Raw genomic sequence first — 13,846 nt, 5'->3', positions numbered from 1 at the left:
ACAGAGTCGGACACGACTGAAGTGACTTAGCAGCAGCAATACTTAAAAATAACCATATACGTCCCAGTCTAGTACTAATGTGCTAAGTCACTTCAGTCGTGTCTGACTCTCCGTAACCCCATGGACTGTAGTCCCCAGGCTTCTCTGTCCGTGGGATTTTCCAGGCATGAATACTAGAGTGGGTTGCCATTTCCTCCTCAGGGGAATCTTCCCAACCCAGAGATAGAACCTGTATCTCTTACATCTCCTGCACTGGCAAGCAAGTTCTTTACCATTAGCGCCACCTGGGAAGTCACAGTACTAAAAGGGAGATGGTTATATCAATTCAATCATTATGGAGTCAATAAAATAATTATAAAAACCAAACAACTTGCAAAAAGTTTCCATATAAAGCTAAATGAAAAAAGACAAATAAATGCTAAACTGGGTATTATGAGTTCCACTATTTGAAAATACATGTGCATAAGCAAAGATGAAGGAAAAGTACCGCAAAAATGTCATTTATTAAGTCAGCAGTAAGGAGGATAATTTATAAAAGTAAATTATTAAATACCTTCAAATTATTAGTCTGCTTTTACAAAATTTTTAAAATATTAAAATCTTTAAGTACTGATAATTACTCCAGAGTAATTAGTATGATTTTCCTCTCATAAGTCCCTAAGGCTCTCAACTGACTCTCACCTTGTATTGCCTTTTGATGTATGCAGCATAACAGAAGGGGGTACACAGGCTCTGGAACCACAGAGTCCTGGATTCCAGTCCCTTGAACGGTTCCTTTCAGGTTAATAGCAATGAAATAAAACACAAAAACTACAAGTTCATTTGATAAAGAATATGAATGTTTATAAACCAATATTCAAAATAGCTGCACACATCTTTTCTTCACTTGAATAAAAAAAAATCACATTGTGACAAATTTTATAACCTTAACTTAAAATACATGAATATTAATATTTACTAATATTTACATATTTTATTTACATCATCAACAAACCTGATGAAAAACAGCATATGTTATTATTTTTAACACAGCAGGTTTTGACCAGTCTTTGAAAATTGATCCAGGAATGTGCACTGCATTTAGTTAGAAAACATATTTCAACCTTTTCTGACTCCTAGAGGTTACCTACTCACACAAAATATTCCAAAACCTCAGTTTAAACAAAAGGAAACAAATAGGAGCAGTTGTATTGAATCTTAAAAGACTATAAAACTGCCTTGTTTAAAAATATGGAAGTTCTTAGTTTGTTTTTAAGTGTATGCCTTTGTTTTTTGCATCAAAAGTATTTAATTGAACTTTAAGCATCTAATAAAAGTTATAAATACTCTCATCTATGATACTGTGCACTTCAAGATTCGAAACAGATACAAATTAGTTCTTATGTAATACCCTTATGAGGTAGGGCCAGTAGTAATCCCATTTTACAAAGAAGGAAAATGAAATGTGACTATTTCCTAGTGAAAAGGCTAAAATTAAATTTTTTTCTTAAAAACCACACTTTCTTATTAGCCTTCCTTATTTCTTTTATAAGGGAAGAGGTCTGTTTCAAGTGGGGTGGGAAAGAGGGGTTCATTCAGATATTTCTCAGAAAGCAAAGAGAAGTACCTTCTACACTGGATACTTCATTAAGGAAAAAAACAAGGATTATGGATTAACTGAATGCATCTACCTAATCAATGGACATTACTAACAGAGGACTGCAAAATCCTTCCACAACACAGAATTTTCCCCGTTTTAATTTTTCCTGAGGTCCAAACACGACAGATTAGTTCAAAATCTTCTCAAATTATGATGTGAATTATAGTCCTGAAATCAAACCAAGAGTTCTTTAATCCAGTGGGTTTTATTGCTCTAAACTTCAATGAGATTCCAATGGATTTCCCCCTCTGACCATTATAAAAATAAACTTTAAAAAAACTAAATGAGACCTCTTTTCAGGTTAGTCTCTACACAAAGATGTTTCTGTAAACTCTTAAGCCAGTATCTTAAAATTCCAAATTATTCAAGTATCTCTTTAAACATATGGCTTCATATATTAGTAAAAATTGAAGCAAATACGTAAAATCTTTAAATCCTCATCTGTACGTCCACGGAAGTCATTTACAAAAAGCTGTTTGCCTATTTTAAAGCCTTTCTCAATACTGTTTCTTGAGAACTGGAATTCCATCTTGCTATTACTATTCCATTCATTACTATTATTACTTGCATTGCAAGTTTTAGAGATTTCTATTGTTTAAAACTCCTAATTTTCCCTCAATTCCCCCTTCCCTTTTTCTCTCTCTCATCACTGCATCACTGTACTGTTACTAGCTGATGGTTAAATAACCACAGGCTTATTAATAAGATATTAAATTAAAGGCATGGTAGTTTTTCTTCACTTCAAAAGCTTAATACAAGACCATATTCGCTTTTTCAGTAATGATTCTTAAATGCACTGCCAACAGAAAAAGAAAAGCTCAGTTGCTACAAAAAAACATACCAGCAAAGTAGATCCAAAGAACTGCCAATCAAATACAAGCAAGCATAATTCTCAAGAGAGTTCTAAACTGTATTCATGGTGAATTTAATCATTTTAGTGATTCCAAGATGCTTCTGTTCCCATTCAGTTTAGTTGTTATAAGATGCATGTTCGTGTTGACTATATGCAGCAAACAGCTTCATTTTTTAGTTTTAAGTTTGTTCTTCGTTAAATTCCACTAACACTCATGTTTATTATTTCAATTACTGTGCTTTCAATACAATGACAGAGCTGTACATCAGGATCCATGCTTCCAGTGTCCCTAGGTCCATTTTTATAAGATGGATCTTTACTGATACCAGACCATCCACCTGGTTTCTCCTTTATTTGTTGAAGACCTAAAAACATAAGGAAGAATAATTAAGGCAAATCTGGAAAGGATTTGGACCTTTCTGCCTGAGGTATTTAAACAACTCTTGAAAAGAAGTTACTACTTACGTGTAATAATTGGATCAATGTCTCTTGTCTGAGTGGCAACATCAGAGGCACAAACTTGCCCTATTTGGATCAGCAAAGACATAATATCTTCATACAGTGGAGGAAATGCTCGACAAAAAGAGACCAAACTTGGCAGAGTTGGCATGAAAAAAGCATATCGCTTAGCCTGTGTTAAAACTGTTGGAAAGAAATGAAACAGAATTTTCACAGATATAAATTCAACCTACATGGCCTATATTGTATACTAAGCACCATGCTCTGTGCTAAGAATACTAAGTTTTCTAAGACACAGCCAGCCCCTGCCTTCAGGGAGCTCACAATCCAGCAGTCAGCCATTATCTAACACATAAATGCTTATGTCCAAGCGCTGTTATAGGTGCATGACATACACTGTTTCATTTAAATCTCACAATACTATAAATGAAAAAGTATCTTTATGATACTTATTTAATATACAAGAAAACTCTTAAATAAACCTTACATTAAGAAGCTATTCAACTCCAGTTAGCAGTGGGGTGGAAAGACAACTCAGGCAGTTTAAGTTCCTAACCACTGTAAATAGTATAACGTGAAGTGGATATGATGGAATGAAAAATGAATAAATTATTATCAGCACTGACAAAGTATATGAAATTGACTGAGACATAACTTTTAAAGATTGAATTATATTTCATATCTTTTAAAAGAGTGTATTTTCATTCCATTTTACTTAACAACCTGGAAGATGGTTAAAATGCTGGGGTACATTTTAGAACTTAAGGAAACAACTAATATATTAATCTCTTATGTACACCTATGATTATATTTTTCTGGAACTCTAAGCATTTGCAATAAATTATAACTTGTTTTCTAATGACATAATTACATTCAGAAAGCAGACCTGATTTCCATTTACAAAATTTGTACTGCTTAGTATATTTACTGTAAATCTATATATGCTGCTGCTGCTGCTGCTAAGTCGCTCCAGTCGTGTCCGACTCTGTGTGACCCCATAGACGGCAGCCCACCAGGCTCCCCCGTCCCTGGGATTCTCCAGGCAAGAACACTGGAGTGGGTTGCCATTTCCTTCTCCAATGCATCAAAGTGAAAAGTGAAAGTGAAGTCGCTCAGTCATGTCCGACTCTAGCGACCCCATGGGCTGCAGCCCACCAGGCTCCTCTGTCCATGGGATTTTCCAGGCAAGAGTACTGGAGTGGAGTGCCATTGCCTTCTCCGAACTCTATATATAGTCATTGTCAAAAGTGAAAGATACAACTTGCCTACCTATTCATCCCCTCTATACTGTACATCACATTTGTCACAGAGAAATTTTCAAAAAGAATAACTCAAAATTATTGCATAAATTAAACTACCAGTGAAGCAGAAAATGTGGTGTAAGTAAATTCAGAAAAAATATGTACTACTTTATGTTAGAAATTTTTGTTATTGATGCCCATTAGATACACACCTGTTAGCAAAGTTCCCATGACATTGACAGCTAAGCGAGCCACAGTCAGTGACTTTGGTAATGCATACTGGATACACAAGTGAGAAAGCAACTGGATAGCAAATATCTGTAACACAAAATCCAAATGTTACATGTTTCTGAAGAGGGTCTTTGCATGTCTGTGTGCATGCTAAGTTGCTTCAGTCATGTCTGACTCTTTGCAACCCTTTGGACTGCACCCTGCCAGGGCCTCTGTCCATGGGATTTTCCAGACAAGAATACTGGAGTGGGTTGCCATGCCCTTTTCTAGCGGATCTTCCCGACCCAGGGATCGAACCTGTATCTTTATGTCTCCTGCATTAGCAGGCGGTTTCTTTACCACTAGCACCACGTGGGAAGCCTAAAGAAAGTCTTTAAATATTAAAAACTTAAAATAGTTTATATAACCAGGAAGATTAAAGGAAGGTCAAAATTGTCCTAAAGTTCCAAAATGCTCATTACCTGTTTTTCAAGTTCTGGCTGTGCAATTAGCTCAGGTATGAAATCCAGACAGATATGCATAGACGGAATACCTGCGACCGTCAGAGGCAAAAGTTCACAGGGATAACCCTATCTCAACAAGAAAGGGGGGAAAAGTTAGAAATAAAATAACTATAAGTCAAATACAGATAAAAATACAAAAGGTTTCACTTCCTTGATGTAACAGTTGCTCAGGAGGCTACAATGCCCTCCATGTTTCCTGGCATTTCACCTCTCTGATGCACTAAGATAGAGATAAATTTTACAAACACTTTATCAGGCTAAAACCAAATTTTAAAAAATCTTGATTTTTCTCCATATTGCAAAGAACCATGATCATTTGCATGACCTCCAGTTCTAAATGATCCTATTAATTTAGCAATTCACAACTACCCCCAAAAACAAAGTTCAACCAAAGAGCATCATTCTTTGAAACCAGACCTGAAAGTGAACAAGCTTAGCAATGTTGGGATCCGCGATGTACATTTGGTGCAACAGGCAACAGATAAGGCACTGAACTTCTCGAAGGTTACAGAGCAAATTGTCTTCTCCTTCCTCCGTTCCCTTATTTGGAGCGCTGGCAGTAATGACACTTTGAACATTCCTTAGCAAGCTGTCTGGATTGACCCCCTTTGCCTTCTCCTCTTCAGTAGGTAAGCAGATCTCCAAGAGAATCTGGACAGCTGCACTATCCTACAAACAAGTAAAACACAGAAAACTGAAGAAGTTTCTGGAAGTTTGATTTTTCACATAAACTGATGCGATAAAAACAAATAACTCTCTCTTTAAAATACAAAGAGCAAAAGTGAACAATCTATACTCCAGTGGTTCTCAGCATTTTTAGGGCCATGAACTCTTTTAAGAATCTGAAGGAGGACTTCCCTGGTGGCACAGTGGATAAGAATCTGCCTGTCAGTGCAGGGGACATGGGTTTGAACCCTGGTCCGGGAAGATGCCACATGCAGCAGAGAAACTAAGCCCCTGCACCCCAGCTACTGGGCCCGCCGTGCCCAGAGCCTGTGCTCTGCAACAAGAGAAGCCACCACAACGAATGGTAGCCCCCCATCACCACAACTAGAGAAATCTCACACATGGTAATGAAGATCCAGTGCAGCTAAAAATGAGTAAATAAATAAAATAAAATTTTAAAAAATCTGAAGGAAGCTACATGCCACCCTCTTAGCATAAATATTAACATATGGCATAATTTCAAAGTGCTCTCACACATCTCCAATAAAGATCCATGGACTGCAGTTTACTACTACAAGAGTATTCTAATTCAGTATCATCCAAAATGGACCCTAGACAAAAAGTGACTTCTACCAGAATCTCTTCCTTCCTCCTAAATTCCTACTTCACCCAGGATGTCCTGTATTCCTCTTTTGTTCCTCACCTCTGAAGATGGTGATTAATAATCAGTGTCTAAAAGCCATTCCCCTAAGCTCTTCTCCTTTTTAATTTGAAGATGGACTTTTTAAGGCTCAGGAAAGATTCTGCCTTAACATCCATTCCATCTGTACAACTCACTGTTGCTCAGTCTACAAGTTTGTGTGTCATTTCATAGAAAAGGAGTTTCTTGAGGGGCAATCTGTTTAATGGCCCTACCTATAAGGGAGAGCTATAATCGAAGGAAGAAAAAGAAAATGAATACATAACATGCATCTCTGAAACACAGCCACTGCCTGGGACAGAAGAAGACAATTACTCCGTCTAACTGTGTAAGGACCTGATTATAAACTCAGGTTAGCCTTACATTATAATCATTTATAAAGTATATTTTATAATCATTCTTGAGGGGGGTTGGGTTATTACTGTTCTGCATTATTTTTGTTTACACACTCTGGAACCAGCCTGCCCAAGCTCGAATCCTATTAATAGCTTCCCTACTTACTAAATACATAACCCTGAGCATGTCATTTAACCTCTTTGAATCTCATTTTCCTACTCTGCAAAAGTGGAGATAATACTCCATAACGTATAGGTTGGTTGTAAAGATTAAATGAGTTAATACACATAAAAAACTCAAAATAGTACCCACCATATAATAACATTATATAAATGGTAGCTATTTCCATCCTCAATCCCTTCTCTGAAACTCTTGAGTGTCAGATTTATTTTAGAACTCAGATTTTTTTTTTCTGTATTGTTATATAATACCCACAGCAGAGACTAAGACAGTATACTGTAATCAAATATATTTCTGAAGCAAAACATACCAATTTTCATATTAAGTGGGATAAAGGCCATAAATAGCTTCAGATCAAGTTTTGTCACATTAATTCAGGGCAAGTTTTGTCACAAACGAGGTCCTATCAGGTCAGGTTTTTCTGCCAACTGAATTACCAGAAAAAATGCTTCAGTTTTCATAGCTTTTGTGGATTTCTGTATCACAGATAAGGGATTGTGGATCTATATTATTACTCTAATTCCCCTTATTGCCAATGAAAAATTTTTGGAAAATATTTCAAACTAAGAAAACATTTCTCTTATGAAGACCTCTAACTGCTTAACATTCAACCATCTCATATGCCCTGCAAAAATTACTACTTAAGGCTTTAGTAAATTCTACTTTGTTAAAAACCTTTTCTAAGAAACATTAACTTATGTTGTCATAGTATTTACCACTGCCTGACATTTTATTACATATATATACTTCTTGTCTGTCTCTACCATTTGGTTTTATTTCCCATTATTTGATTTTAAGAAATAAAAGTCTTATATTTTATTAAAATGTAAATCTCAATAACTATTAAATATCATGAAGATTATTCCCGATTTTAAAATAATAAAGTCCATCTGACATTTAGAAGCAAAGGTAACCCCATTTTAAGTTCTGTAATAAAATTGATGTACAATATGTTACCACTGTATTTTCTAAATACAGGGAAGCCATTGCCCTTTTTGATTAGATTTTACTTTATTACCTGAGCAGCCAGTAATGCATTTTTCAGTTCTTCTCTGGTAACTTCTGGGCCATCGGTTTGTCCAATTAAACCTATCGTATTATTCTGAGAAGGCCTATCTTGCTCTGCTGTTTCCTTCAGATGAGCACTAAGGTAGGCTTTGGATGCCAGAAGATATCCGTTCAACATGTGCAGAGTAATATCCATCAATGGGGGGCATCTACACAAAGGAAGAAGAAAAGAAAAAATACATGAGAACAAATAAAAAATTTTAAATTAGCCAGAACATGATGAATCAGCTTATATAATCAGAAAAACCTGAACAGTACCTGAAAACCTAAAGAGCAGAAAAGTTACACTTTTCCCACTGAAATATTCATTCTCAAAATGAAAGCTTAACACATGTAATTCTCTATACTTTGTATGAATAGTATTATCTATTTCATTTCATCAGCTAAACCAAATATAATGTATGACCTAGAAAAAAAGGCATTCTTTTTTATAAAATAATGGCACTACCAATAAATCTCTTAGCTATGAGTCTGCAAGGCCACAGTCCTCAAAGGGAAACAGTCTAATGTACAAAATTTTATATTTAAAATAGATAACCAACAAGGACCTACTTGTTGCAGCACAGGGAATGCTGCTCAATATTCTGTAATAACCTAATTGAGAAAAGAATTTGAAAAAGAATAGATACATATATAACTGAATCACTTTGCTGTACATCTGAAACTAACACAACATTGTTAATCAACTATGCTCCAACATAAAGTACAAAATTTTTACAAAGAGCGAAATACTCAATTATTGATAAGATGAAGGAGATTAGATATATAGAATATTTATTCATTCTACTACTGTTTATTCTTTGGAGCAAGACAACTCTGTATTTCAAGAACACTGCAACCACTTGACGGTATGTTATTTACTGAGCCTTAGTTTCCTCAACTAAAAAATAAATATTCATTCCTCAAAAACTGTTATAAATTAAGGTTAAATGAGATAAGAATAGATATAAGAATTACATGTAAAAAAGGAAACCAAAAGATACATCAGTAAGCACTAAAATATTAAAAAGTCAAACCCTTAGAAAAACTTGACAACGCCACTTCCCAGCCTGTCACAAACTGCGCATGTGTGCATAGAGGCAGTACAGCTCTGCTTTTAACAGTGAAACACCAGAAACAGCTTAAATGTCCATCAACATGTCAACAGTTTTTCTGAAATGTTCAAATTATCTATAATAAAAAATGCATGTATTAACCGTGAAAAAATAATGTGAACAGTTAAATAAGCCATGGCAATGTTCCCAGAATTGAAATATTTATTTTTTAAAAAGTCCTAAACTCCACCAGACATTCTGATCAGAGTTTCTGGAAGACAGGCATATATATATGGAATACTAATCTATATATGGAATACTATGCAGCAACTAAACAATGAGGAGGAGGAGCTATGTAAACTCATATGGAAAACATGTTGAAAATGGTAGGTTTAAAACATAATAATAATAATAATAAAGCCTACCAAAAACCATTTAATTTTTTAAAACCGCCCAAAACGAAAAAGTAAATATTTCTATTTATAAATTTGCAAATGCTTGGAAAGTGAAGCTCCTAACACACCATTTTGACAATAAAGTTCCTTCTGGAGATGGAATTAGGATTGGTCAAAAGGACAAAGAATAATTCTCTTCTAAAAATGTCAGCATGATAGGAGAGAACACGACTTTCCACTGTACACCTTTTCCTTCTTATTAATCTACTTGTTTGTGTACTTTTTAATATATATTGTGAAAACTTTTATGTTTACATTAAAAAAGGGAATATTTTAGTGAACCTAAGAACCCCTCAGCCAGCCAGCAACAGTTATCTACACATCACATGCCTTACTCAGACCCCCACATCCATTTTACCTACATAACCACTGGTTAGTTCAAAGAAAATCCAAAATGTCATATCTCTTTATATTGTTCATGTTTAAAAACCATCTGAATGACCACTTGGGAAAAAATTAAATTTTAAAAAAGTGAACAAAATTAAAAGGCAAAACAATAGAACAATAAAAGAAAAAACTGCATTCTATATACAAAGAGCTGATATCCATTATACATAAAGAGCTTTTTAAATAAAAAAAGGTAAGCATTCCAATAGAAAACTAGGCTAAAGTATAAAGTAATAAATATATTAAAATATCCAATCTAACGAAAATATAAATTGAAATAGGAATTGATTTTTCACTTATCAAATTGGAAAATATTACATGAAATGGTATAGGAAATTATACAATAGCAAACACCCACTATGGGAATGTAAACTGGTTCAGCCTTTCCAGATGGTGGAATAAAAACATGAATCAAAAGACTTGAAAATGAGCATGTTCCATTTTTAAGAATCAATTCTTAGGAAATAATTCACACCAATTACCACAGCACTAAAAATAATTAACAAAAAAAATGGAAATAAAATATCCAACAATAGGGAACTGAGTAAAGAATATCTATTAAAATGAGAAAAAGTTAAACAAGTTACAAAGTGCAAGATCCAGACTACAAAAACATTTACTATGTTAATGGCAGCATAAATTAACAACTTCCTGAACAACTGGAGGTGATTTAGGTGAAAAGTTACCTAGTTAAGTGGATTTTTAACAATGGTAAATTGTCTTAGAAGTGGCTCTTCTCTAGAAGAGTTCTTCACTCTTATTTCCTTTTTAAGTATCCATAAATAGATACTTAATATCATTTATATTGTTTATTCTTCTGACTCCTCATCCCTCTCAGACCCTGATCTTACCAAACTGTATCTGATTTATTCTGCAGATGTTGTCACTTCAAGAATGTCATCCCCAGGATTAAAGACAGATGAGTATGGCAGACTGTACCCTAGTTAGTCTTCTTTACACCAGCTTCTTTCCCTCTAAATCATCTAGCATGAACTTTCTCTTCTCAAGTTATCACCTAAATGATCTCTTTAGCCTAACACTCAAGGCCCTCAGTAGTCTGACCTTAACCTAACATTCAACTCTAAAGTGTATTCTCAAAAATTCAGCCTTCCACTCAAGCCTTTTTCTCGCTGGCTTTTATACTTTTGCTCACACTATTCTTTTCCTCAAGATAACTTTTTTGACCATCTACACCCCGTCGTTACAGTTTCTGTTCATCTAAACTCTATTTCTATTCTTCAAAACACAAGTCTCATCTCCTCCTAAAACTTTTAACAGCATTCATTTACTACACCATTCATATGCATGTGACCATATTATTTAACTTTTCAGGTACGGGTTTTATTTCCCCATACAGGTGACAATCACTTTAAAGGAAGACCCCTCAACTTGTATATCTTTGCTATTATTTAGCTGAGCAATTAGAAATTCAAATATTAATAATGAGGACTAATTAATTCCATCTCTTGAGGTGAAGTTACTCAAAGAAACTGATTAAGTTCAGCCACTAGCAAGGAATTATACACAAACGTGGAACAAATGAAGCTAACCTCACAACTGAGGATTCCAAAAAGATCACAGTTTTAATGCATGCAACAGTTCACAATAAGCCAATTTTTTTAAAGGTTTTTTCAACAATGGTAGCAGAAACAATATTTTTTTCCACTACCTTGACTCTGAAAGAATAGCCACTATTGAGGGCTGTGAAAACCAAGGATGATATTTTCTTAAAGCTAGTGTTATTAATCACATATTAAATATTAAAGTGAAGTTCATGAATATAGACAACAACAAAAAAAAGAACCAAAAGCAAAAACCTCACAGGTCATACTTCCAGGTTATCTGCAAGCACACTAAGATGTAAGTTTAAACTGAATTTCTTCAATTTTCTTTGACTCTCCAAAGCATAAACTCTATAGTAAAAATGAAACTCAACACATACCTGTATACCCTCTGATCACATCTTAGCACAATGAGAGGATCTATCATCAGGTCATTCTGAGTATACTTTTGCTGTCGTACAGACTTTATTGATGGTTGAAGTGCGTTAACTGTCATTACCCACAGCCTGATGAGAAAATAATCACATGTTCAAAAACAGCTATATCATAATTGAAACCTGTAGCCATGTTAGAAAGCTACATTCAGGGAAAAAATACAGAACAGGTGTAAATGAACTTGGGAAAATTAAAACCTATTAAAAAATCTTCACAGTTCTACTAGAATAATCATTGCATATAAAATGAAAATTTGAGTTAAAACCTCAGTTATACTGTACTTGCTATATGACTGTATAAGTCATGGAGATTCCTGAACTTATTTCTCCTCTGTAAGATATGAAAATACCTATAAATGAAACTATATCCACCAAAGCACTTTGAAGCTGTAACTGGCCCCATAAATTGTCATTGTTCTACACTTATCACCAGAGAATCTCAATGTGAGATGCCACTATGAGGTTAGACATCAATAAATCATAAAAGTGGTTACTAACCTAACTACACCATCAGAATTACTGAGAGATATGCAATATGGAGGGTATCTGATCTCTTACAGTGAAGGCCAGGAGTCCACCAGCCCTCGCACACAGAACTTGCCCACTCTTAAACATGAGTGGGTAGCCAATGATCATCAGACATCAAAGAAAGCTTCTAATTTGAAAAAGAGTAAAATATACAAACAGAAAGAGGGAATGCCAAAGAAACAGAAATGTTGGGATAAGAAGAAAAAAATTCTTAAATGTATCATTTCCTTAAAGGATGGAACATTTCATATATGAAACAAGAACAGAAAACAATTAGAGATTCTCAAATAAGAGTTCTTAGAAATTAAACTATAACAGGAGTATTTTAAATTCAAAGGAAAGAGCAGAAGATAACATTCAGAAAACATCTAGAAAATGTATTCAAAAGATAAATTTTAAAATACAGCAAAAAAGAGGAGAAAAATCAGAGTAGGTCAAAGAGGTTTAAAACCCAAACTGCAAAAAATTCCAGAAAACAGAGAGAGAGAAATTATTGGGAAAAAAGAAAAAAAAATATATATATATATACATATATATGAAAATATCCTAGAAGTGAAAGTATTAGCATTAGTCCCCAGATATAAAAAAAAAAAGGCCAACCAAGTGCCCAAGACCATGAATTTTAAAAGCTGCTGTTGCTGTTTGGCTGCTAAGTCATGTCTGATTCTTTTGCAACCTGTGACGTAAAGCCCACCAGATTCCTCTGTCCATGGGATTTACCAGGCAAGAATACTGCAGTGGGTTGTCATTTCCTTCTTCAACGGATCTTCCTGACCCAGGATTTAACCCATGTCTCCTGCATTGGCAGGTGGATTCTTTACCACTGAGCCACCAGGGGAAGCCCACAAATTAAAAAAGACCCACATCAAAAAGTATCATCATGAAACTGCAGAAACAGTGAAAAAGAACCTAAAACCTTTAAGAGAGAAAAAACAATGGTCACAAACAAAGGACTGGGAGGTGGTAAATGAAGTTACTCAATAGCAATCAGGAAAGCTCTAGTTACTTCAATAGAATAAAGCCTTCAAGTTGCAAAGAGGAAAAATAAGCTAAAATTCTACACCAAGGCTAAATATCAATCATATGTGAGAAGAAGAATAAACACCTTATCACACATGAAAACCTCAAAGGAAAAAAAAAAAAGTTTCCCAAACAACCTTTCTCAGGAAGTCACTTGAGTATGAGTTCCACTCATAAGGAACTAAACCAAGAAAGAGAAAAACATGGAATTGAACCAAAGACAAAGCATTCCAGATGGCTACTGTGGATGTCTCAGATTGAAACATATGGATTGAAAGCTCTGAAAGGAAGGTTTCCAAGGAAAAATGTTACAGATATGTTATCTCATATGTTACAACTAACTGTTATGTAAATTTCTACTCAACAATATAGTCTGAAAGTGAATGAGTTATTAATACAGAAAAAAAAAAAAACCTAAACAGACAAGAGGCAAACAACTCAAGGTCTGTATGTGGGGTGCAGAGGAGGACAGTTGTATAAGAGAGAGATTATAATCACAGGCTATCATATCCTTCAACTAAAGTACACTTATGTGCTCATAAGAAGGCAT

At 34.6% G+C, this 13,846-nt stretch overlaps 1 protein-coding gene across 7 annotated transcripts in view; it reads right to left on the bottom strand.

Moving 5' to 3' along the window:
- Window positions 1-484: 484 nt before the first annotated feature.
- Window positions 485-13,846, bottom strand: part of INTS2 (integrator complex subunit 2) — a 56,915-nt gene continuing 43,553 nt past the window's right edge. For all 7 annotated transcript variants that reach the window (XM_061390211.1, XM_061390214.1, XM_061390209.1 and 4 more), the window contains 7 exons: window positions 11,695-11,820; window positions 7,827-8,025; window positions 5,344-5,595; window positions 4,885-4,992; window positions 4,405-4,510; window positions 2,958-3,134; window positions 485-2,857 (listed from right to left, as the gene is read on the bottom strand). In XM_061390211.1, coding sequence (XP_061246195.1) covers window positions 2,688-2,857; window positions 2,958-3,134; window positions 4,405-4,510; window positions 4,885-4,992; window positions 5,344-5,595; window positions 7,827-8,025; window positions 11,695-11,820 — 1,138 coding nt within the window. In that variant the 3' untranslated portion in view covers window positions 485-2,687. The remainder of the gene's footprint in view (window positions 2,858-2,957; window positions 3,135-4,404; window positions 4,511-4,884; window positions 4,993-5,343; window positions 5,596-7,826; window positions 8,026-11,694; window positions 11,821-13,846) is intronic.

The sequence above is a fragment of the Bos javanicus genome, chromosome 19, assembly GCF_032452875.1.
Source record: "Bos javanicus breed banteng chromosome 19, ARS-OSU_banteng_1.0, whole genome shotgun sequence".
NCBI classification, from domain to species: domain Eukaryota; kingdom Metazoa; phylum Chordata; class Mammalia; order Artiodactyla; family Bovidae; genus Bos; species Bos javanicus.
The sequence above is the reverse complement of the archived record's forward strand: the minus strand, read 5'-3'. Positions and strand labels throughout refer to the sequence as shown.